The following is a 24,852-nucleotide window of genomic DNA, read 5'->3' as shown; positions in this document are numbered from 1 at the left end:
TTTTTGTAAATATAATTACACAGAAACTTTTTATTGTATCATTAGTTGTTCTGAATTATTGAAGTTGAGATGGACCAAAGAGGGAAGCGGCTGCTTTTAGCCTTTTAGCGACTGAAGTTAAATCGGCCTCCTCTTATATGAAATTTGTACGACCTCAGTGAGTTCTAGTTTGAAAACTCTTAAAGTTCTTATGCCTTGAATATTAAATGAAGAAGTCTCAAAGAGAGTGGTCCTTGGTTGTCAGCGTTCCTGTATTTATATCCATAGCTCTCCTTCTATAAGAGATTTATTTTCTGCTCTTTTCCGGTGGAGCAAACAATTTTAAAAAGGTCGTAGGTTTTTGAAACAAATTGGTAAATTGTTGGACCGTTTTGAGGGTAATCCCGAATGCACGCGTTATCTTTTTTCAAGCCATCTGCGATGGATACTTTTATTCTTTTTTAAATTATTGTGGCTACTTTGTGACTTGATCTGCAAAAATGTATTTCCACAGAAGTGTTTAATTTTACCAAAACAAATTTTTGAGTATCATATGTCAAAATTTGTTTTGTCACCAGTTTTTATGATTTGCTAGCATTATTTAATTCATACATTAGGGGGTCAAATCGTTGCTTAAAGGAATCATGTAGAATTGCAGGGACGTAATTTCAACTTTTTCTATAGGGAGGGGGGGGGGGAAGGTGGAGCGGCAAAAGGCGATCGCTTGTGTTAAAAATTTTATTTATAAGGATTCATAGTATTTCATAAATGACATTTTTCTGGCGAAATTTAAAGGGTCCCTGTTTAATCTACGTCAAAAGCAATGAAATAGAGCCGTCACCGTCGCAGTAAAAACGTTCAGTTATCTAGCATTTATACAATATTACAACTTACAATAAGTGAAAGTCGAATGAAGCATACCTAAATCAAATTTTGATCAATAGGAGAGCGCAAAAAAATTGTCCCTTCTCAGAAGTCAAAAATCCACGTCAAAAGTAATAAAATCGTATCGTTGCAGTCGCAGTAGGAAAGTTTGTTACCAAGCGTTCCCACTGCAACGGCGCCGACGAGTTTCGGAGAACAGCACGACATCTATTTTGTGTTGTGCGATAAAAAAAATATTTCTCGTGTGTGTTGCGATAAGCCGTTGGCGTTCCATATGTAGAAAGTTTTTTGTAACAATAATACTACTTAAAATAAGTCAAATAAAGTGCATCTAAACCGAATTTTGACCAATAGGAGAGCGCAAAAACAAATATCATTTCGTAGAACGAGTAGCTCAGTTCAATTTCAGTATGCGGTTAGGCGTCCTATGGTTAACACGCACGTCGAGCGCTGCATCGTGGTCACGTGGTCAAGTTATAATACCACATGCTTATCGGGAACTTACTGACATCTTTTAATATTTTAGGGCACCAAAAGGGATTAATTATGTTGTTGATAGTATATTCTTCTAACAGATATCGTTATTATATTTTTTTACATATAAAATTAAATAATTAGTGATACTTGATTTTGTTAAAAAAAATCGTTTCGAATATCCTTATGTATTTTACTAGATCGGTTTATATAAATGTCACACCATAACGAATTCTTATTTGGAATCGATGGCGACAAATTCTAGGATAGTCACAGATGTGGTGTTCGTATTCTGAAGTATCATTTTTATGCCTTATGTCATTTTGCAAAAGCCGACAAAGATTTTGCGTAAATTGAATATTTACGACCGAAAAGTTTTCACTGATATTGTATTGGTGAGTGCCCACACAAACTTTTATAATTATCAGTAGCGTAATTTTATAGCGATTATTTGGCACATTTTTCGATCGCGCGCAAATATGCCAGCTGTACATGACAACAGCCGCCGTACAAACGTCATTCACGCCCGCCGTCCGGACGGCATAATAAATTTGTGGCAGTGTGGCCGCTACTCGGAAGTGGGTGATATCGGCCGACTTCAGTTGAACATCAATTCAGACAACTTCCAGAGAGTGTAGTGCAAGCATTAGACCTCACATTCAATTTCATTATTAGCGCTCTCAGCAAATTTTCAAATCATCCAGTTATTGTAAGGATTTTTCTATATATTTATTATTTGCTATTTTCCAATTACCATTACCATATCAAACAGATCAAGATTCTATTGAATTATGCACAGCATTTGGGTAAATCAATATAATTAGTACTTCACTTTCAATTAAGATAATCAGCGATAATCCTCAGTAAAGTGAGATTGAGCGATAAAGCGACCAAGACACGTTCGTAACGAATACGATACGTGATTATCCCCGTTTTATCACGGCTTTTGTCGCTCGTTTTCTTGTTTGCCCATTGATTGGGCAAACGCACGGCCACTTTTGAAACGAATTGTTTATTTTTTTCATCAAGCGTTCCCAAATGTTTCGTAGCGGCTCGCGGCTAAATATTATCATAACACCGATTCAAAATATAATTAATAAACAGCCGCGATGAAAATGTGTTTCCTTGGTGCTGTAAAATACCATAAATACGTAGATATTTTGCTACTCTGACGTTAAATTATATCTAGTGTTTCTATTAGAGATGCTTTACAATTACTATATTGTACAATTTATGCTTTCATTTTATAATAAAAAAAAATGTAACGACAAAAGTGAATAATGAAATGCATATTTAAAAAATCTATTTTTCCTCGAATTTTATTATCATTCAATTGTTTCATTGTGCTTGCGATAAATAAACAATGGCGTTAATGTGTCGTTTTGAAATCTATCGAGATTGTAAAATATTATTAATCGATTTAATTTTATTGGAAAAATATACATAAATATGTGAGTAATTGCACATTTCCGATCGGTATTAATTTAATCTCATCTGTATATTTATTTCATTGATATCATAAATATATTTTATTTTTTAAATATAACCAGACAGGTCTAAATCAAATACATTACAGTACTAATTAGATAAATCAATCACACATAAATAATATATACGTCTGAGAATCTGTGACATCTATTATACAGGATTTTTTGCACTTTAATATTTCAATAAAAAAAAGCTTATTTTACTGAAAAAGTACAATTGGAAAAATCATGTCTTAAAAATAATGTTGTTTAATTATTAACGATCCCGTCGCTGATAATATCAAAGTATTAAATAACAGTTGTGTATACAAAAATACCATGTTGCTGTTTAAGAAGCATACACATGCAATGATTAAAAATTTATTTATATTTATACATATATTATTTCTATAACAATTTATAATAAACTAAGAACCAATATACATATGAAACGTATTACCGAAACCTCACACGTTTTATACATGGAGATAATAATTTGAAGTAAAATCTGAATTAGGTATAATATATGTTTACTCATATTCGCTTTCAGATGTACATACATTTTCGTCATATCGACGTAATATAATGTTTCTTTATGATCAATTAAGTTTATTGCATTGTTATATGGTCGTATGTGAAAATGGGTCGATACACGTTGTGAGAAATACACACTTAATGGGACCCCATAATAATAGGTGTCACACTAAAATGTTACCCGAAATTCGCGAACAAGCTCGTAATGCAAATTTTATGTAAAATATGCCATATGGTGTCGCTAAAACGACCTTTTTTATTACATAGGTACGCGCATATGCGCCGAAAGGTTGTGAACTACTCATTAAACGGTCGTCAGATTGTTACGTCGTATAATGAATCTCAACAAGATTGCCATAAAAAATACATTCGGCTTGATTTAGTGCTGCTGGATAAATAAATTTGCAGTAATTAGTGATTCTAATGTTCTAAACAGTTATTTTCATTCCTTGCAAATTAATAGTAGATTTTATTTTGTTAATTAGAAGTTAAAACTCAAATATAAAAAATTTGGTCGTTTGGCAATATAACTCGATTATCTATATTGCATTTTTACTAACGACCTTTTGTGCGTTTTACATTTTGTCTATGTCGGTTTTTATCCGTACACGAGTAATCCTTTGATCAGTATCGGTTTTTCACATTTTGCTCAATAGCTTTTTAAATAGCCCAGTAATTGGTATAAGCGAGGGGAATTATATTTTTTATTAGATTATAGCCCTTTATCTGTATTTGCATTTGATTTAACATTTCTTGTTACAATTTTAAAATGTTTTTGAAGCATATATTTTGCATTTATACAAATATATTTCTATTTGAAGTTTAGTGTATGGCAATCAGAAATAGGTGAGTCGCTGCAGATGATTTATTTGCTCATTGAATTATTATATGTTATGTTACGTCCTTCCGTCGCGTCGGCAAATAACATAACATTCACTGCCGCTCCGCATCGCCGTTGCAGTACCTCCAGTATCAGAAGAAAAGGCCGGGTTGACTTATCATATTAAAAATATTCGTTGTCATACGAAATAAGTGGGCTTCGTTTTAAATCTAAAAAGAACAGTTTCAAATATTATTCCATTTTTTACATTTGTGATTTCATTGAAATCATATCGGAATACATTTTTACCGGTATGTTTATATTTTTACTAGTGAAAATATAATTTATCTGGCAGATTCTAGTACAGTTGTATGAATTTTCCATATGTAGTAATATATACATTTATATATTTATCATTATTTATTTACATGCGATGTAGAAATGTTACACTGAATGTGTATTTTTCAGTGAAGTTATATTTTTACTAGTAAATATATATTTCTACTAGCGAAAAATATGATTTAACTGATAGGTGCTAGTCAAATTATGTTTCTTTTAAATGTCTATGAAAATCAATATGACAGTAGTGAAACGTCCATTTGGTGTTCAAACCCAAAACTAGCCTAGTGAAAGATTTAAAGCTTATTATACTTTTAGAAATACTTCGAATCTTATTGAAATCTAAATATTAAAAAAATTATTACTGATTGGCCAAATTATGCCTCCCCCCATGGAAAAAGCTAAATAGACGTCCCTGCTGTCAGGTTAAAACGAAAGTTTGAATAATTATTTTGTTAAAATCATTACTATACATTTAAGTTTAAAGTTAATGTGATAAAAGAAAAAAAAAATTAATAATTTGTATTAATTTTTATTATAAACGTTTTTAAAATAATATTTTTTTCAGAAAATATATTTATTTGTATTTGTAGGTCAAAATGGACGATATAAATAGTAATTAACATATACTGTGGTGCTTTTTACAAAATAATTTGTATGCTATAATAAAAAAACAGATTTAGTTTTATAATAGATACAGTAGACCCCCAAATAACACGGTAAAATGAGAACGCGCTATTTGGGTGCCTGTTACTTTATGTGTGAGCGAGCCAAAGGGTGGATATCTCACCACACGCGCCTGATTCGTACGTACGTATTGCAAAACATGAATTAGTATTTTCTCGTCCACCAACTATACGCACCCAAATAGCACGCTCCCAATTTACCGTGTTATTGGGGGGGGGGGGGTCTAATGTATGTAATTCTAATTTATTTAAAAAAAAATTCAAAATTATCCTCATACTTAGTTACTAATAAGGTTTTAGATACATATATTGCTTGTATTATAATAATATTAATAAATATATATATTTATGAATCATTAATACATATGTATGTACATATATATTTTTCTAAAATATAAGAAAAAATCTGGGAATTGATTGATAATAAAAAAAAATCTGATCCAGAATATCGGAGACATCTATTGATTGTAGTTATATTATATATAGTTTACAATAAAATTAAATAAAAACAGATGTCTCCAATTCTCAGATTTATTTTATTATGGATTATTATGGTATTAATCTATAAATTTTATGGCTTTCAGTCAAGTTGTAAGATTTAGTATATTACAATTTTTTTATGTATTAAATTCTTTCAACGCATAAGAATTTGTAAACTTTAAATAAGAAAGTTAATTATATATGTATATATGGGGAAATTCAGGTTTCAATCACATTTGTAACACTCTAACACTCTTTGTATTAATTTCAGTAACATACGAGCAGTACATGGAATGAACAAAGGCAAGAATATCAAAAAGTTTTTAAAGTATTCGTCCTACGCTTGGGGTTTACCCGTCGTTCTCACGACAACGACTTACATATTAGACGTTTACGACGTTGCACCGGATTGGCTCGATTCAAACATTGGAAAAGTCGCCTGCTTCTTCCAATTGAGCGGAGGTATAATATAGACAATATAACCAATTTACTTTTATTGGATTACTTATATATTTTTGTTTTAGAAGGAAATAAAGCACCGTGGATCATATTGTTCATAACGCCGATAGGAATCCAGATCGCAGTGAACGTCGTGTTCTTCATCCTCACCGCTATTCATTGCAACAAAGTTAAATCTGAAATACACAGAATGCAGATGAGCAGTTTGGGCGAGAGGTGCAAGAGACGATTTATGGCAGACCGAGCAAAGTATTACATTGAAACTTTAATTTCAATCATCTGGATTATGGTTAATTTTTTTTAACGATGCTTTTTAGATACGTGATGAATTTGAAACTGTTCATTGTGATGGGTGTACTGTGGGTGTTGGAGATTTTGTCCTCATTCTTTTCTCATCCGAGGGTTGTGTGGTACGCTCTGGACTTATTGAACGTATTACAAGGCATTCCCATATTCTGCATATTAGTTTTGAAGAAGAAAGTGTGGTTTCTGATCAAGAAGCGCTTAGGTATTATATTTTTTACTGTTTGTAAATTAAAGATAAGATTAATTTTGATACTAGTCATTCAGTGGTAGTGTGTTTTGAGAATTAAAATGTTAGTAGATATTACAGTATACCATAAATTGACTCAAGTGTATGAATCATATTATCAGTCAAAAATGTGTATGATGTAGTTCATTCATGTTTTATATTGCTTTAATATGCAGTACAATGTAATATTTCATAATAGAATACTATTTATTTGCGGTGAATGCATAAATGAGTTTCCGTAGAAATGTTTACTTCAACATTTTTTAAGGATTGAAATGGAATATTAAGCGAAGCATAGTACTTATAAAATGTATATATGTTATAGCTATAAGAGTTTGCTACTTTCATATTTTCATGAAGCAATAAAGGCTAGTCAATTTAATTATAAAACTTAGAAGATGCTTGTGCAATTTTACAGTTTAGGAACCATTCAATGCAAAAACAAGCATATTCCATCTTAATAAGATTTATGACTATATTAGCTGACTTATGTTGTGTGCTTAATGAAGAAAACAGTTATTATTAGCATCTAACAGTCCTTATTTGTATTGTATTTATGTAATATACTAGTATTCGTAATAGATTTCACCTGATTTTTGTTCCTAGTCATATGCGTTTTGAATACTGCGCTCGTTGCATTGTGATATAAAATTGATCACAAGAGAAGCATTCATCTCTCAAATCATTATAGACTTAACAAGTAATATGTCTAAATCAAGAAACCATTAATTTAAATATCATACATAATAACTATTAAATCAAAATGTTATTAAACTTGTTTTGCGTAGTTTGTTACTTGATGACGACTGTCCACTCTATGTAACTTGTCGCAGAAAGTTATATAACTTGTATTGTTATATAGTTTGGACTGAACTACTATTAAAATCATCTGTTCTGTCAAGCTGATTTATGTCGATATGTTTTAGGATATAGTCATCATAGAGACGCTCAAAAATATTTCTCTTCACAAACCAATAGATGATCTTCGTCACCTGACGACTGTCATAATTAGTCAAATTAAGTCAATTAATTGTTCATTTTTTTATAACATAGCACGTGTGAATAATACATGTATGTTCACTTAGAATCTAATATGCTAAAACACGATGTAGTCGAATATATAGATTCTAACATAAAAGCTAACGATGTACATATATAAATAATTTTAGCAAGTAACGTTTTTGGTAATGAAATATTAGTGTACAAACGTGTCATTGTTGATATTCAACAAACTGGTTTGTTGTTACAGGTTTTGCTACGAAAGACCAGCGCGCGACTAGTGACGTTACGATGTCGACGGGGCTATCGAGCGCTACGTCGGATCATTCGGGAAAGAAGAGTATCAACATGAATAGTCTACCACTCAGGAAAGATGGATCGAATGGAAATCTACTATCGAAATAATTGAACCATACAATCTGATAACAAATATTATTCTAGTCTTAATTATTAAGATTCTACTTTTTATATATTCGTATGTGAAAGTCAATGTCCGTCGGTGTTTCTCTGCTGCGTTATAAATGCTTATTATGGATACGTAAATATGTTTAGCTTACCATTGCCAGATTTGGTTATGGCAATAATTAAATCTTTGAATGTTATATATATAAGTGAGAAATGAGTACAATTTTCATCATAATTAAGTATTAATTGAAAATATTTATCGTATATCACTATAAAAAAATATATGGATATTTGCTAACTATCTTTGATCCAATATAAAGATAATATTTTGTGAACATTTTCAGTGAGGATTCTCCTTTATATTTATTAGGAGGCAATGTATTTTACCTATGGAAGATAAAATTGCACTAAGCAAAGCGGGGAACTCATCACTCCAAAGAATTTCTGTACATACTCAATTTATTTAGTGTTATTATTAAAATACAGCAATTGAAAGTGCTTTATATATGCGTGTGAGTCAAATGATAACCTTAATTATAAAGAAACATATTTTTTTTGTAGTCTTCATTCCGTTTAATACATTTATAAATATTTGTATTGCACGGATATCTCTTTGATTTAATGCATAGTAATAACTGCTGAACCAGTTGCTTCATTAAGCGGTTTAAAGACGTGACTGAGAAATATTGCCTGTTCGACGTATGTTCAAGTCATTTGAAGTTCAAAGTATTGTCAAGTTGCAACGAAACAACTGTTCATTCAGATTTGTAGTATTCCAAAATTACTCCTTGTTCATCTTAAGAGAGAAACACCATAATTTTTGTGAAAATTTTGGCGAGGTAGTATGATGTTAAATATATGTAAATACATGTTCACTCGCTTGGTCTCCGGCTGATGATAGTGAATTAAAGTTTCTTCTACCTGATTTGCATCAATACATCAGCTGGTGTGGTACCCAACTTTTATACACCATCGTCATAGCGTTACAGTCTGGTCGATGAGCGTTCAGAGATCCATTACTATTCCATCCAGTCAATGCAGTCGCTGTCTACCTGTGCTAAATAAAATGTTAATGACTTCGTAGACAGATGTCTTGCCTGCCTGATACATTGTATTTTAATAAACTTGATGACATCAAGCTTTTGATACAACTCGTATAGTAGGCTGTTGCACCAACGAAATTCTTCCTCTAGTGTTGAATATTCCAAGCTACTGCTGTACTTTTTACATATTTCTTTGACTCACTTTCGTAGATATGTTTGTTTAATATTTTATTCTTCCATATTTGCAGTGCAATTAAGTTTACTAACTATTTTATTAAGCAATAGAAAGTACAATATATTAGTTTTAATTTTTATTTTATGTGTTCATCAAATGTTTTAAATAAGTTTATGAGTAACAAGCTTAGAAAAAAATAAATGTGAGCTTTATAAGTAAAATTAAGGTACACCTTTCTATATGAATTCATATATATATATTTAGTTTTATATAAATAGATACGTGTTATATATTTATTTACTTTATTTGATAATATTGTAAATAGGAGCTCATTGTAAAAATGCATATGGGTGTTTTAATGGTTATAATTTTTTATAGGTTTTGTACTATCTTGACTCATACACTGTTAGTTTTATTTATTATTTTTCCTAAAATTAGAATTGTTTTTATTTACATGATAATAATTTGTAGTTTGAAATCTCATTAAATATATGTGTACGTAAATGTTTTTGACGGTCTGACCGTGATATTGCAACATAAAGTAACTCACGAGAGAAGCATTCATCGCTCAAGAAACTAATTACTGTCATGTAAAGTGACTGTCATTTTAAGGAGCTTAAATCATGATAGCATCTAGCAAATGTTAAAAGTATATTATAACGCTAAATTGATTTTCGCCATATACTTTCAATGATTCAAAGCAGCGTTGCGTTTATCGATTGATTTTTTTTATTAAACCATATAAACTGTTACAGCGAGCAATAATGCGTCTAAATAGATGCACACGCTTCGAGACGTGTAACGGTTTTTTGATTTTTTGAGGTTATGTCATATGGCGTTTCGAATACTTGAATATAAACATTTTTATTTTTAACTATGTTTAGCATATATTTGTATAGCACAATTATTAATATAAACTGTTTGCGATTAATTAAGTTAAAGGTATAAAACAACCGCATAATGTTCATAAACAACACGATTGCATAAATTCTCCCAACACCAATAAAACCCAGACTCAATTCTGAGAACAGTATAAAATTTATATAAATCACATCTGGCAACCCGAGCGTATATTTAATTACATAGCTATTTAATTAATTAAGTATTATAACGCAAACGTACACAATTAAAGTTAACGTTCGGAATAAATGTGAAGATCTCATTGTTTTACTGCACTTTTATTTGCATCGAAGCGTGTTTATATATAAGAGGGTAATGTTTTATAATAACGAGAGGAGGGGGGGGATTTATTATTTGATGTATTGTGTTAATAAACGTCGTGACGTCGAGTATAAGTCGTTTTTAATTATCGAAAGGGTATTTTTTTTCGATCTCTCAATAACGAGAGCGCGGCCATTGAAAATTATAATATAATATATTCGAAATCCCATCGCAGGTGCGCCGAATGGCGGAATTGTGCGGCAAATTTGGCCATAATAACCGTTTTGTTGGGCGTGAAATTTTTAACGTAAGCGCACGCTTTGAATTTCGCCCCTTTAGCAACATGCAAATTTTTCGCTCTCGTAAATAATTTACGTTTTTCTTCATCTTCTTTTCTCTCGTTATTCGCACACGCCTCGTAGGCGAAACAAGCGCGCGCAATTTAAATGCGGCTAAAAAGAAAATCTCATTGTGTCGTCTCGAGACGCCTCATTGAAAACATCTCGCGAGATTAGCCCTTTTCTCAGTATATGGTTTGTTAAAAAAAAAATCAGCTAGAACAGAGTAAAGCTTCATACTAAAGCAACGCGCCTCGGCACCCAAGTCACATTATACAAGCTTCAAACTGATGTACATATCATGTGTAATATTACAAGACTATTTATAAGATAATAATAATAATATTCTTGATAGTTCAGCAACGACAATAAAGACGAGTGGCGGTACACACGAGCGTTTATCAATCAAAAAGAGCACAGGAGGTGCAGGAGCTGCGCAGTTCATCAGATCATGTTAACGATCTCTATCTAAAGTAAAAATCCACGTCAAATGCAATAAAATGAGTTACAACCTTGAATTATAACGTTAGTCGCTTGCAGGTATTCATTTTAAAAATTTTTTTCTTCGTAATGTTGAATATTGTTTTTAATTATTACTGCTGTGCTTCTGTGTGCAGTTCAATATTCAGGTTTTTTGAAGTAAGTGTTTTTCGTAAAAAGAGTTTCGGAAACCAACAAGACGTATATTTTGTGTTGTCCGAGAATTTTTTTATTTCCTGTGCGTGTTGCGATAGACCGTTGGCGTTCCATATGGTAATACGTAGGAAGTTTTTATAACCATATTACGACTTAAAATAAGTAAGAATTAAAGGAAGTACATCTAAACCAAATTTTGATTTTTTTAGAATCCAGAAGGTTATGTAGCATTTATATGGAGACTTTATAACAATATTACAACTTACAATAAATAAGAATCAAACGAAGCATATCTAAACCAAAGTTTGACCAATAGAAGAACGCAAAAAACAATTATCTTTTCTCAGAAGTCAAAAATTCACGTTAAAAGCGTTAAAAAAGTGCCGTCACCGTCGCAGTGGGAACACCGTATCCAGGTATTTTGAATAACTTTGAAGATGTTGATTTTTAGGTGCACAAAAGTTTGTCGGCGTAGACATGACTTTTAGCGTAATTCTACAAAAATAAATTATATCGTTAAATTGAATGATAATGGCGGCCAGTTGGCGTCACCAAAACGTGAATTAATGTAACCTGGAAACTTTTCAAGCAAAACATCTAACGTTGCACCTAATGTGTGTCAAGCTGCGCCATCTTGTTGGAACAACGTGTTTTCCACAGCAATCTCTTCGATTTCGTGCTAAAAATATTCAGTTATAATGCGCCTATAGCGCTCACTATTGACTGCTACAGTCCGATCTCAATCGTTTTTAAAAAAGTAAGGCCCAATGATTCCGCCTGACCAAAATGCGCACTAAACAGTCACATTTTGGGCATGTAATGTCTCTAAAATTACATGAAGATTTTCCTAGTTACATATACGACAATTTTGCTAATTAACATACCCAGACAGGTAGAAATGTGCCTCATCAGGAAAAAAGATTTTCTTTGAAAAATCAGCATCAACTTCCTGCTGTTCCAACGCCCAATCTGCCTAAATTCTTTGATTTTCATGATCTTTAGTTTTTATTTTATCTGAATTTTATACGGTGTAAGTGCAAGTCCAGATGCAAAATGCGCCAAAGGGAGCCATAAGAAAAGCCTAAAAGCTGCACAGGCCTTACCCTTTCTCCAAAGCTTCCGGTCTCTTGAATTTTTTTCACTACGATGTAAATTGTTCGATTAGTAGTACGACGAAATTTACCACAATCTTCTCGTAAATTTTGATACACAGTTTCTACAGAATTTACCTTCCTGTAAAACAATTGAGCGGCGGTTAATCGATCCATTTCGTAAGTGTGTTTTTGATCACGCGTGATTATTGACAGCTGTCTGATTTACAGTGCTAGACATAGGAAGCTCGAATTGGATCATCATGTATTATGCTTGATTTTTAGAAGCCGATGATATTGTAGTTGTATAGCCGAAATAATCATTAATTTATTTATTATAATTTTTTTTCTGCATGTATGATATTTTCTATGAGCTGAATTAGCTAATAATTAGATAATTAGAAATACTTAATACGTACAACTTAACTTGATTTTAATCAATTATCACGATATTTTTCTGCGAGATTAGGAAAATCTAGGAAAACCTAATTTGTGGTGATTGATCTGATTTATAAATATAAAATAATCTCTAATTACAATCTCCCAGACACGATAGAAATTTAAAAGTTACATGAGCAATATGAGATTAGAACCCAGATCTTTGTTTAAATGATTGTTATCGATTTATTCTACTCGTTTTAACGTTTACAAATATAAATAAATAATGTAAAATAACTAATACACACATACAAGCAAAAGTTTTTCAGACGCATAGACTGCAAATGTATTTTAACTTTATTATGTATTTTATTTTAAACTGCCATTGTCAGTATTTTACTTTAAATTGCCAAGAAAATGCTAAGATACAATTTCCCCCGCAGTGTAAACATTTAGGAAATTTAACTCATAAATAGTTAATTCACTGAAATAAAATTCTGATGTTTAATTAGCCGCGTAACGCAAAAATTAGGGACGTTTTGCCAATATTTTTTTTATTATTATTATTAAAAAATAAAGTGTAGACAATATGTTACAGTGAATGAGTATTATCAGTAAAGGGATATTTTATTACAAGGGTAAATATGATTTCATTAGTACAAATATGTAAAGTAATTGATTTACAATTTCACTGATCAGTATCAGAAAAACTGTATTTGGTCACAAACGGATAAACCAGAAACTCTCGGATTATCCCTAAAAAAAATTTAAATTATATTTTTATCAGTAAAAATATAATTCATCTGGCAGGTGCTAGTGAAATTATATGATTTTACCTTTTCCATATGTAGTGCATTTTCCATATGTTTACATACTTATCATAGTTTATTTACATGCGATGTATTAATATTATAGTGAATGTGTATTTTTCAGTAATATTGTATTTTCACTAGTGAGGTTCAAATACATTTTCACTAGTAAAAATATATTTTCACTAGCGAAAATAATTTAAATGAGTAGTGAAATTAAATGCTGCTCTAAAATGTCTATAAAACACAATTTGACTATTCAAAGCTAAACCTAACCTAATGAAAGTTTTAAAACTATTATAGTTTTAAAACTTTCATTTGGTTAAGTCCAAAATATGCCATTTTATCTTTGAGAAGAAAATAAGCGGAAGAAGTAGACTTTTTTTATAGATTCTTTTAAATATAATTGCTATTGCTTTTACGTTGCCCGTTTCTTATTTTTGAGCGGATTTTTTTATAACGAGTTGTGCTCAAAAATTCGATATTTAAATTGGGTATTGTTTGACGTGGTCATCATATTGTGCATGTTATATAATTTTTTTGTGACCAGGTAATATGGTCCTATAAAACATTATTTCTACATGCTCTTTTACGTTAAAAGCTATTGCTATAACGCTGCCCGTTTCTTAAGGATTTACAAATTTAAGTCTGGTGTTTCACAATTTATTCCGTTGTGCATTGCATACGCCTGACAAGGTTACAAATACTATCTAGAGTGCAAACTTAGGTTTGTCTACCAAATAAATCGATAGCTATATTAAGTTTTAGAACACATTGTCTTTGAGTGTTAAAAATCGTTAAATGTTAGCTTTCAAATTTAAAATCGATGATGTATAAACAACGAACCTTTATATTGTAGTTATATAATAATTAAGTTTCTTACTCTTTGGCAAAAATGTGCAAAATTTTTGTACAGTGTTATCGATTACCCGAAAAAAAATGTATATACCTAAAAAAACCATTAATATGTATTATTATGTAAAAATTTCCTTTTTTGCGGTATTTAAAAACATTTTATAATGAAGAAAAAATTGGTTTATAAATTTGTATTTTTGTTAGGTATATTAAACGTTCGTATCTCTCGAAACCTAATTACCTGTTACCAAAGCTGTCGGCGGTAAAAGAAAGAAAGAAAGATAAACGCAATCAAAGTTTTAATTAAAAAAAGAGAAGTACGGCGATTGTTTAATGCTGAAAAGTCTCAAAGTCAGACGTATTAGGGTCCGTCAACAATTTGTTTGTTTCAGAGCCGGCATTTCTCGATCTTGGGATTTCTCGTCTCGTCGATAAACAGAGAGCGTTCAGCATCTGCGATACATCAAGCTGGAAAGTATAACGTAAACGTTTAATCCGACAGAGATTTATCTGGGAGAAAGGAAAAATCCACAATAACAAACGAGCCGATCTGATTTATGGTTTTCTTTTTATGTGATCGGTTCACGTGGCACTTTGACACGTGGGGTCAAATATACATTCGCTGCGAACGAATCGAAAGCGAAAGCTTTGATTAAAAATCGATCTGAAAAGATACAGTAACCAATTTAATTTCAGTTTAAACTACTGCGACTAGCTTGAAACTGTTTTGAATGTTATTATTATGCAGTTTGAGTGCAATGTTGCTGATAATTTGCATATTGTTAACATTGAGTTTAATTCAATTTCATATGTACAATTCATACAATAGGAAGTGGCATTTGACAATCTATAATTTCAATGAAAATGTATAATATTGAATATTCTATATCATATTTTCAATATTATCTAAAACTAAAGTTTAAGATTGCTCTACTAAAATCTAGCTTCTTCGATCGAAATGTCTGAGTTATAACGATGGGCATTTATACGTTGCCAACAATGGGTTATACAAGTTTATTTTGGACAATGTGATAAAACTTCTGCGTCTCAGAAACTAATAAATTAAACTATTCTTTACAATAGATAAACAAAGAAAAGTATTTAACTAGTATGTTGTATAACATCATAAATTAATTAATCACATTGCGTGGGTGGATTTTTTTTAGAAAATAAAAACAGCATTAGACGTTAGAAAATGGTATAATTTCTACAGGTGTGAGCAATAAGTTTTTCAACTTTTGAAAATTTAATAAAAAAAGGCATAGACAGGTCGTATTATAATAAATATTTATTTTATTCAAAGTCACAATTGAAAAAAAATCTAAATGTCCACCATACCATCGTTGTATGTAGTTTTAAGTCTAATTTTAAAATTGGACGCAAAGTTGCTCATGGTATCGCTATAGCAGCAGAACGCTTGCGAATCGACAAGCCTGGATCTTCTCGTACACAACATGCCACATACTCTTTGCTTCTCCTGTTCCATGACCACCGAGCAGTGGCGTAGCTAAGGTATGTGCCGCCCAGGGCGATCCCTAAGATTGCCGCCCCACCCATATATTTTTTGCAGGGTCATAAAATCAGCATTTCTTAAAATAATAAATTAGTTATTATTAAAATCTTGTTATTCGTGGATTTATATATGTTTTAGTGCATTCAGGGTTAAGAACCACACTAGACGATCCCATCGCGAATATGCCGCCCCCAAGCAAATGCCGCCCGGGGCGGCCCGCCCCCTCCGCCCCAACATAACTACGCCACTGCCACCGAGTTTTCTTCTTATTTAACGTTGAAATGATCCGCTCGATTTTCCTGAGCTGTGATTTAATTAAATTTACACATACCTGGACATTGATTCACACTGTGTGTCACAGAACAATCACATAAAAATCGTTGTTTTTGTAAAATTGTTTTACACAGAACGCGCTTTGTTACCCCCGTGAAGCTATCCATTGCGATTAAATTTTCAAGGACGAAACTCCCGCGCGCCCTTTTTTGCGCGCTTTCTACTATTTAAAAAGTGATTCGTTATTATTTCTCTTCATTCCTTACTGTAAAATTTTACTTTATGTGTTTTTTAAACACATATGATATTAATATTTATTTTTAAGTGAAATTAATTAACAATAATGATTTTTATTTGCTACATTTTTTTTTGTAAAGTTATCACGTGGTGTATTAATAAAAGTCGATTCGATTCGTCTTGTCCTAAGCATGGAATAGTATATTTTATTTATATATTTCTAAATTATTATTATTGTACAATATTTTTACGAGTCCACGTACAGTTTAGGTAATTATTGCATAATTATACTTTAGATTCTCGTAACCCTGTTTGTGTCTTAGGAATTCAGTCGTTTTCAATCTCGGTCATCATAGCTGGACCAAAATTAACGTGAAGAGGGAAGCGGCTTTTTTTTAAAAATATTTTTAGTTTACGCCGATGGTTAATATTGCTTCACTTTTATGTTAAAGTTGAGGATTTTAGTAGGAAGTTCTTGAGTCAAATTGCGAATAAAACTATTGGCGTTACATATATGCTTATACAGGCGGCCCTCAAATTAATTTTAGGCCCAAAAAATAATTATTATTTTACGTTAGACTTATTATTTCCATTATGTCTGAAACGAAGAAAATAAAACTTACAGACGAAAGCAAATTTTTTTATTTATTTCTATTATTGCATAAATTCAATAGTGGCAAAAATATTTTTCTAAATATTTGATTATTTGACATTATTGTGAAATCTATTTGTAGATTAATTTATTAATTGAAATATATGTTTCAGGCCAATCCCAAAGTTCAACTTTATAAGAAATATGTTTTTAATGATAAATTCCATAACTAAAAAAAAACTGGTGAAAAGAATTACAGCAGCAATTGGAGCAATTTATATGTAAATATTTTTTCTCATAATTAAAAATAATTTAATTTACGAGTCGCAATAGATGACAATTTAAAAAGCAATTTAACTAAGTACTACGTCGAAAATACCTGTAAATATTAAAAATTAAAGTTAGAAAATTGAAAACAAAATTCACTCTGTTTTGTTGTATTGTTGTACAATAATGATCTTGAAACTTTCATTCAACATCTGGATATCATTACTATATTTTATCTAACATATATGATTTGCATTTAAAATTTAATACCTAATATATTTGTAACATAACATATCGCTATCAAGGATTTAGGATCACGGTGCAATTTCTAAGCGTATGTTTACAGAATCATGTATAGATCAAATATAAGATTCAAGATAATACAATAAGGTGGAATAGTAAAATTTCAAAAGCGCTGAAGGGTCAAAGTGGACAAAATATCAATTGGTTAACGGATCAAAAGCTTTATATAATATATGTATATAAAAGGGGTAAAAATACGAAAGGTTCAAATGGTTGATTGAAAGAAATCGTTTATTTATGGAACAACACCTCACATATGTATATACATGAAATAAATACAATTTAATCGTTATCGTATTTGTGGCTTAATATAAAACAACCAATGTCACTTTTATTGAAAAAATGTGCGTTTATATGTATAATATGGGATGGTATCCTTGGAATGCAATAAATACCATTGTCTTATATACTCGAAAGCATCTAAAGTAGATAAAAATAGCATAAAATCGAAACATGTATTTTAGAAAAAATTATCAATAAAAAAATTTAAGGATTGAGCAAATTTAATTATTAAATATTTAATTAAAAAGTTTATTCGTGAACATCAAAGGCAATTGAATACCATTAATTAGATTGATGTAGAAAAAATTTTCGATCTGGATCTGGTTTAGCATGATAGATTATTTTATGAACTATTGAATGTATTATATTATAATTACTTTTGTTATTTTAAATGCATTATAATACCTGGCTTAATACAATATCTATAGGTATAAGTGGATGAGTATATAGTATAAGTAAAATAGTTTTAAGATGGCTTAATTATTATTTAAAATAAATTAAACATATTCTAAAAAAAAATGTAATATCTCACGGTGTACCATGTGTCACGTCGCTACTGTTAGCTGTTTGGGAGGAGCTCTTACGTGATACAGTTAAATATATTTCCTGATTTAATATATATATATATACATATATTCATTTTAAAAGGTAACAACTATGTGGTTTTACTAAATAACGAACTAATGGACCCACATAAAATTATTACACACAGGCATTATTATTATATATAATAAACAAATGATGTTTTTAATACAAATTAAATTATAAAAATCTATATAGAAATAAAATAATTTATTCTTAAGTATGGAATTAAAATTACTAAAAGACATTCTTTTAAGCTCTTAAGAAACTTTTTCCAACACGCCTAATAGAAGTTTTATGTATTTAAGTACACGAATATTTACTTGAACTTAAAACTTAAATTTACTAAGCATAAAAAGCTTGACACCATTGAGGTGTTAATACCGTTTTTAACCGAAAAAGCATGTTAACATATAAAAATATAAGGTATAATTTTTTTCGCGTGCTCATTGTGAAGTAACACTATTAATACCAGTAATAAAAAACTTATAATTCTTAAGAAACTTCATTACTTGTTATCGAATTCAACGATTAAAGAATATGGAAAAATATTTAGCGAAAACATAAAATGCGAGTTATATATTAGTTACATTTTTATGTCGTGAAAGGTATTTTTCATTACAGTAATTTATTAATGAAGTGTTTGTTTGCTGTAATATACTCTGAAGTTTTATTTGTTTTGCGATATTTTTTATTAATGTATTCAGCAATATTTTCAAAGGATTTTTAGTGAGGTTTTTTGCGCTAGTTATGTTGGGGTTTACATTTTTTTTACAAAAAAAACATGGCAACTAATTTTACAGGGATTTTATCTACAGCATGTTCGGGCGAGTATTACATAATATCACCTGCGAACTGTGTTGAACTGAAAATGCACCAGGAGAGCGAAAAGTTAGTTGCCTCGTGCATAAAACGGTTAAATATAACAAGTCGGTCAACACGCTCGTGTTTTCGATACTGCCGATTCAAAAGGCAAACTTCCAATATTGAAACGCTGTGGAATATTTGTACGCGGATTGTTGAAGTGTTTCCTAGTTAATTCTCGTTACGTGCGCCACATGGGATTTGTTAGGACATCTCGTTATTTTTCGGCTACAATTTGGCACGTTATTTCCACGTGCCTGAAATGTAAAAATATTTTCAGACACATATTATGCTCGGCGCTTGGTTTCGAATACAACTATATTATGTATATAAATTTTTATACCAATTTGTAAAATTCGATAACAATAAAAGAGCAACTGGTACACAGAAATAAATAGCTCGATTTATATATTAAATTACAGTCGGCTCATTAATTTATCACAATTAAGTTTCATAGAAATCTTGAAATTAATTTCACATTTTACTCATTCTAATAATATAAAAATGTAGTCCGTTTTCTTTGCTTACTTGGGCCTGAATATATATTATATAAATATATGATATGTGAATGAAAAAATGTTTTTTTTTTGTATATGCTTTGTAAGATTTTTTCCATTATTATTAGAAATGAAATAAATATTTATTTAACTGAAATAGTGCGTTATCGAGTGTTTTGGGTCTTAACGACTCATATTCGTAGAACACGCTATAATGGATATTATATTTATAGTGTTGTAGAGTGAGCTAAGTTTTGTGAAGTTCGCCCGCGTAATATCTTGTACAAAGTTTACAAAGCTCGGTTGGAACATGATAAATGGAAAAGTTGAAAAATTAAACCTATAACAGTCAACATATTAAAAGCGTTTATCATTAAGATCACCGAATCGATAATGAGCTATTTTAATAATTAATCAAAAGCATTAATTTGTTATGATGCATATGTATTAAAATAATAAGTATTACTTCGTAATAAAAAAAATTATATACTGTATTTTTCGAAGGATGATAATTATCTTATATACCCTCATTTATTAATATAAATATCTGGAATTATATCTCACATACCAAAATAACTTACTTATGTTTCATATATAATTCATAATTTAATTAAAAGCTTAGATATTTAACATGTTTATATACGTGAGTAAGCCGATTTTATTTTACATGATAACATCATTAGTATCTAAAATATTGGTTTATTTATTATCTCTAATTTTGACAGTTGTTTTACATGCATTATTTTTTTATTAGGAGAGCAATCATAATTCTTTAAAGCTTTGTGTATAAATTTACACTGGTTAAGTCGATTTTAAATAAGAAATATTTTTTTAGAACTATCGTTGTTTTTGACAGAATTTTAATTATTTTATTGCCTATAAAGGTCATGTTAAACATTTATTTTGCCATATTATGTTATGGCTATTTGGCAAATCAAACGACTTGAAGTTATTTTATCTTTTTGTAAGTAATAATTTATTTGCTTAGATTATATGTCTTCATTTGAGTTTTTAACTCCCTGTGAAACTTTTCACTCAACTTGAGAAATATGAGTATTGTGATAATTAATAGGAACATATCAATTTCAGCAAATAATTCTGTCGGGCAACTGATACTCCACTTGAATATTTGGATCATAAATATAAAAATTATTTGATTTTGAGGTCGATGGGGTGTAACTTTGCAGATAAAATAAACGCCGGAAAAGCTGGTAATATTTTTTTTGTAATTCTATATATGTATATATAAAGTAAACATAGCTGGTCTTGAAAGTCGGAAATTTTTTGCTGGAGTGTCGAGTTGAATTACTGTCACCTTCGATTATGTGATGATGCTGGTATCTAATGCGGTTTGAGTCTATTCTTCCGTTTGTCTTATCTGTCATTTTACCCCCCTGTGACAAACTGGTTCTCGAGGCAACTTTGTTGAGTCGCAGATGAAGATGTTGGCGGGTCAATTGCATCGCTTCTTGAACACAACTACAACTTAAAAGTGAAAATTTTAAATGGCCACTTTCCGCAATCGTTATTAATATTAAATGCATGCTTTTACACAAACATTTATTGAAATCTGATCATTTATATATTTTTTTGATATGCAAATTAAAAATATGGAAATAATCAGATTTTGTTTATTTTGAGAATTTAATAAACACAATTGCAAATATTATATTATATTTAGTCTTAACTGCTTAATATTTATTATATGATATTAAGCATTTATAATAAAATTCAATTCAATTCAATGTCGATTGTTCTCTGCTGATACATACTATTTTTGCTATTCAAATAAAGTAGCGTTTTCTTAAATAATCTTTCATTCTCAAATCTTGTTCAATATTTCCACAATCAATTTCTTTCTAAATATTAATTTTATAATCAAATGATAAAAAAAATATTTTTCTTTTGCAAAAAATAAAAAAAAACTTGATCTGGAAATTCAGTAAAATCGAAGATTTTAATTTAAATATTGGTAAAACAGTTTTAAAAAATTAGTGATAAATGTATTATATTAAAATCATTGAGAAAATGATCTTTAAGCGCCAGCGACTTTTTAATGAGTCACCTGTTATTTCTTTTCAAACGTCAGTATCTCTTTCTCAAATTAACTATAAATATAATAATATAATAAAATAAAAAAAATGTAAATAATTCGTTAACTTGTTTTAAAAAATTAGTTTGCTTAAAGTAATTCACCGGTGAGTCACTGACATTGAAGTAGTTAAATACATATCTTTGTCGCAACGTGTGCAAAAACTGGTGGCAAACAAACTATGATAAGCCATTCATACGGCTTAATTATGTATATTCTCAAACACAAACACTAACAAATCAGTCTGAGCTAGCACAATATTATGCTCTGATTAGTCGGGCTCACCGCCAGGGCTCCGCCCTTGGATAATTAGGTTTCAGAAGGATCTTAGAGCACCAAGAGTATTTTTCACGGATTGGTTTAACGCCCTTCAAGGGTCTTACAAGGTCGTCCTCCACAAGGACTGCAAATACGCAAAATAGTACAGTTGCGTCACAGAGAGCCTGCCTGTCTGAAGCACGGTGACTACACCCGTAAGTAGAAAATATGTGTGCTATAAATTATTTTTAAAGATGAAATTTATTTTTGATAATCCATAAAAATTCCCATTGTTTATATTAGCAATTGCGTAGAAGCATATTCTATTCAACTTTATATTTTTTTTATTTCAATCACTGAATGAATGCTATTTTATAAATTTGTAAGAGATTGCTTATAATATATTACACACATTTTCAAATCTGGGTATAAAATATATGTTAAAATTTATTATTTATCATTTTTTGCGAATGAGCAAAAATAAATCTCTTGAATCGTGTATAAAAAAAACAGGTTTTTAATTTAATTTAAGGTAAAGAAATAAAAATATAAAATTCTATTACTATGAAATGAACTTACTTTTACTACATCCTTGATAAAAAAATCGAGTTCTATTGGCCCACCACACTCATACCCATTATGAATAGGAATATCCGCACTCAACGCGTTGAAGCAGATTTTCACATCAAAAAATACCACCGGATAGTTAAAGTGTATTTTTTACGAAAGCCACAGTTTGAACACATCTGTTTGCAAATTATTTTTTTCCAAGTGTATTTTTTAAACTTTACGGCGTGGCGTTGAATAAATTTTCATATAAATTATTACGCAATGTGCATATATTTTTTCTGAGGTTTATCACATAACATTATACTATATTGTCAACGGTATGTTTTTTTGCTGCTGAAATTTTAAAAAGGCAACTATATTAATCTGCGTTAAAATTTGCATTTTTATTCCGACATCAAGTATTAAAAAATATATAAAAAATGCGAAAGAACGACGAAAAGTTTTCCCGTTACGCACAAAATTAAAGTTTAATATTTGGTTAGAGCTTAACGACTTAAACTTTGGCTAGTTCATTTAAATCTAATAGAACCTTTTCGAATTAGCGACAATCGTTCGCAAGGCACGTGCTACACATTCCTTTTCGATAATCCAATATCGGGCCGATTACCTTCTGTGCAAAGTTTCCTTCAGCTCTTTAATAGCCGAATGAATATTAAATTATATTTCGAGGAAGGAGAGAAAAAATGGTTCAACGTTTGTTTATTCCGAGGGGACAATATCTGGAGAGAGGGCGAGACTGAACCTCCTAACTATGATTGGATTTTTTGAAAGTCTTTTAAGCCGCGTGAGGTCTTGCGTTGTTATGCAGTATTATTTTCCCTCTGTTGACGATTTGGAAGCTTTCTAGAAAGCTCTTTATAATTCTGTGCCAGCATAAGCACACCGGATCTAGGATGGTCCACTATAATGAATACGTTTTTTCTTTATCACAATATTACTCTGGAGCTATGAAGGTAAACAAATTAAGACGTTTTTATTAAAAACATTTTATTTGCAAAAAAATCTGTTAAAATCTGTTCAAAAAATATTAGTGCAATTTAATAATTTATAAAATATCAACTACCTTTTAAGCAATATCAGCAATTAAATAAATTAAAATATTATCTAGTAATATAAACAGAAACATTAGAAAAAATACATAATTGTAACATTTTTCATTTATTTCAAATTATTATATGCGATGTTTTTAAAATTCTAAAATATTTAATGTATATCCCTTTTCAGCACATGATATTTTCCCCTTGTATTTTGAAAAAAATAATAACCAAATATAATCATTTGCAATTCGTCGATCCTTTAACTTTTTTTGCCCGGAAAATGCTTAAAAAATCAAAATGAGATATTTGATAATTGCAATTCCTAGAGTTGGTCATAAAACTTTTATCAAAAAATGATTTTAGGGTATTAGGTACATGAAACTTTTTATTTAAGTTGATTAATATGAGCATTGAGCTAATAAGCGTAATTTTTTATTTTAAAATTTAAATGCAAAACCCATGTAAATATAATAATTTATTGAAACTGTTGCGTATAACTCCCCTGGCACTCGCAAAATCAAGGACATTCTTTGGGCGCGTCTCGCAATAAGAACATTGTTAACAAAAAAAATATCATTTAATACATAAAAATGTGGAAAAAGTACGGTTTGCTGATTTCGTTAAATTCACAAAATACAGTTGAAAGAACCTAACCTCAAATTTTGTATGGGTGCATAGTCTATAACGTAGTATGCATATAACGAATTCTACGCTATAGGAGGGTCAACAACAATCAATTGTCCTTGCTCAAGAATAGGTCATGAAATGACATTTTTATATGACCACGCAGATGTTTAACATAAAATTGAAGTTTATGCACAACATGTTTTTGATATATTGAATGAAATATTACGGTCGTTCTTTCAAAAAAATCTTTTAATGGAATACCGATTGATGCTGTTGGCATTGCACATTGATCTACATATATAATGTCAGCTACG

The 24,852-nt window shown here is 30.2% G+C and overlaps 1 protein-coding gene across 1 annotated transcript in view; it reads left to right on the top strand.

The window, feature by feature from the left end:
- The window catches only part of LOC148233623 (G protein-coupled receptor Mth2-like), a 28,472-nt gene extending 18,029 nt beyond the window's left edge, over positions 1 to 10,443 (top strand). The window contains exons 5-8 of the mRNA XM_088188922.1: positions 5,935 to 6,125; positions 6,188 to 6,371; positions 6,440 to 6,630; positions 7,904 to 10,443. Coding sequence (XP_088045048.1) covers positions 5,935 to 6,125; positions 6,188 to 6,371; positions 6,440 to 6,630; positions 7,904 to 8,058 — 721 coding nt within the window. The 3' untranslated portion in view covers positions 8,059 to 10,443. The remainder of the gene's footprint in view (positions 1 to 5,934; positions 6,126 to 6,187; positions 6,372 to 6,439; positions 6,631 to 7,903) is intronic.
- The last annotated feature ends 14,409 nt before the right edge of the window (positions 10,444 to 24,852 follow it).

This window comes from Plectrocnemia conspersa, unplaced genomic scaffold (genome assembly GCF_051122295.1).
Source record: "Plectrocnemia conspersa isolate PC_06_02 unplaced genomic scaffold, ASM5112229v1 ptg000007l, whole genome shotgun sequence".
In the NCBI taxonomy this organism is placed as follows: domain Eukaryota; kingdom Metazoa; phylum Arthropoda; class Insecta; order Trichoptera; family Polycentropodidae; genus Plectrocnemia; species Plectrocnemia conspersa.
This window is presented reverse-complemented; position numbering and strand designations above follow the sequence as displayed.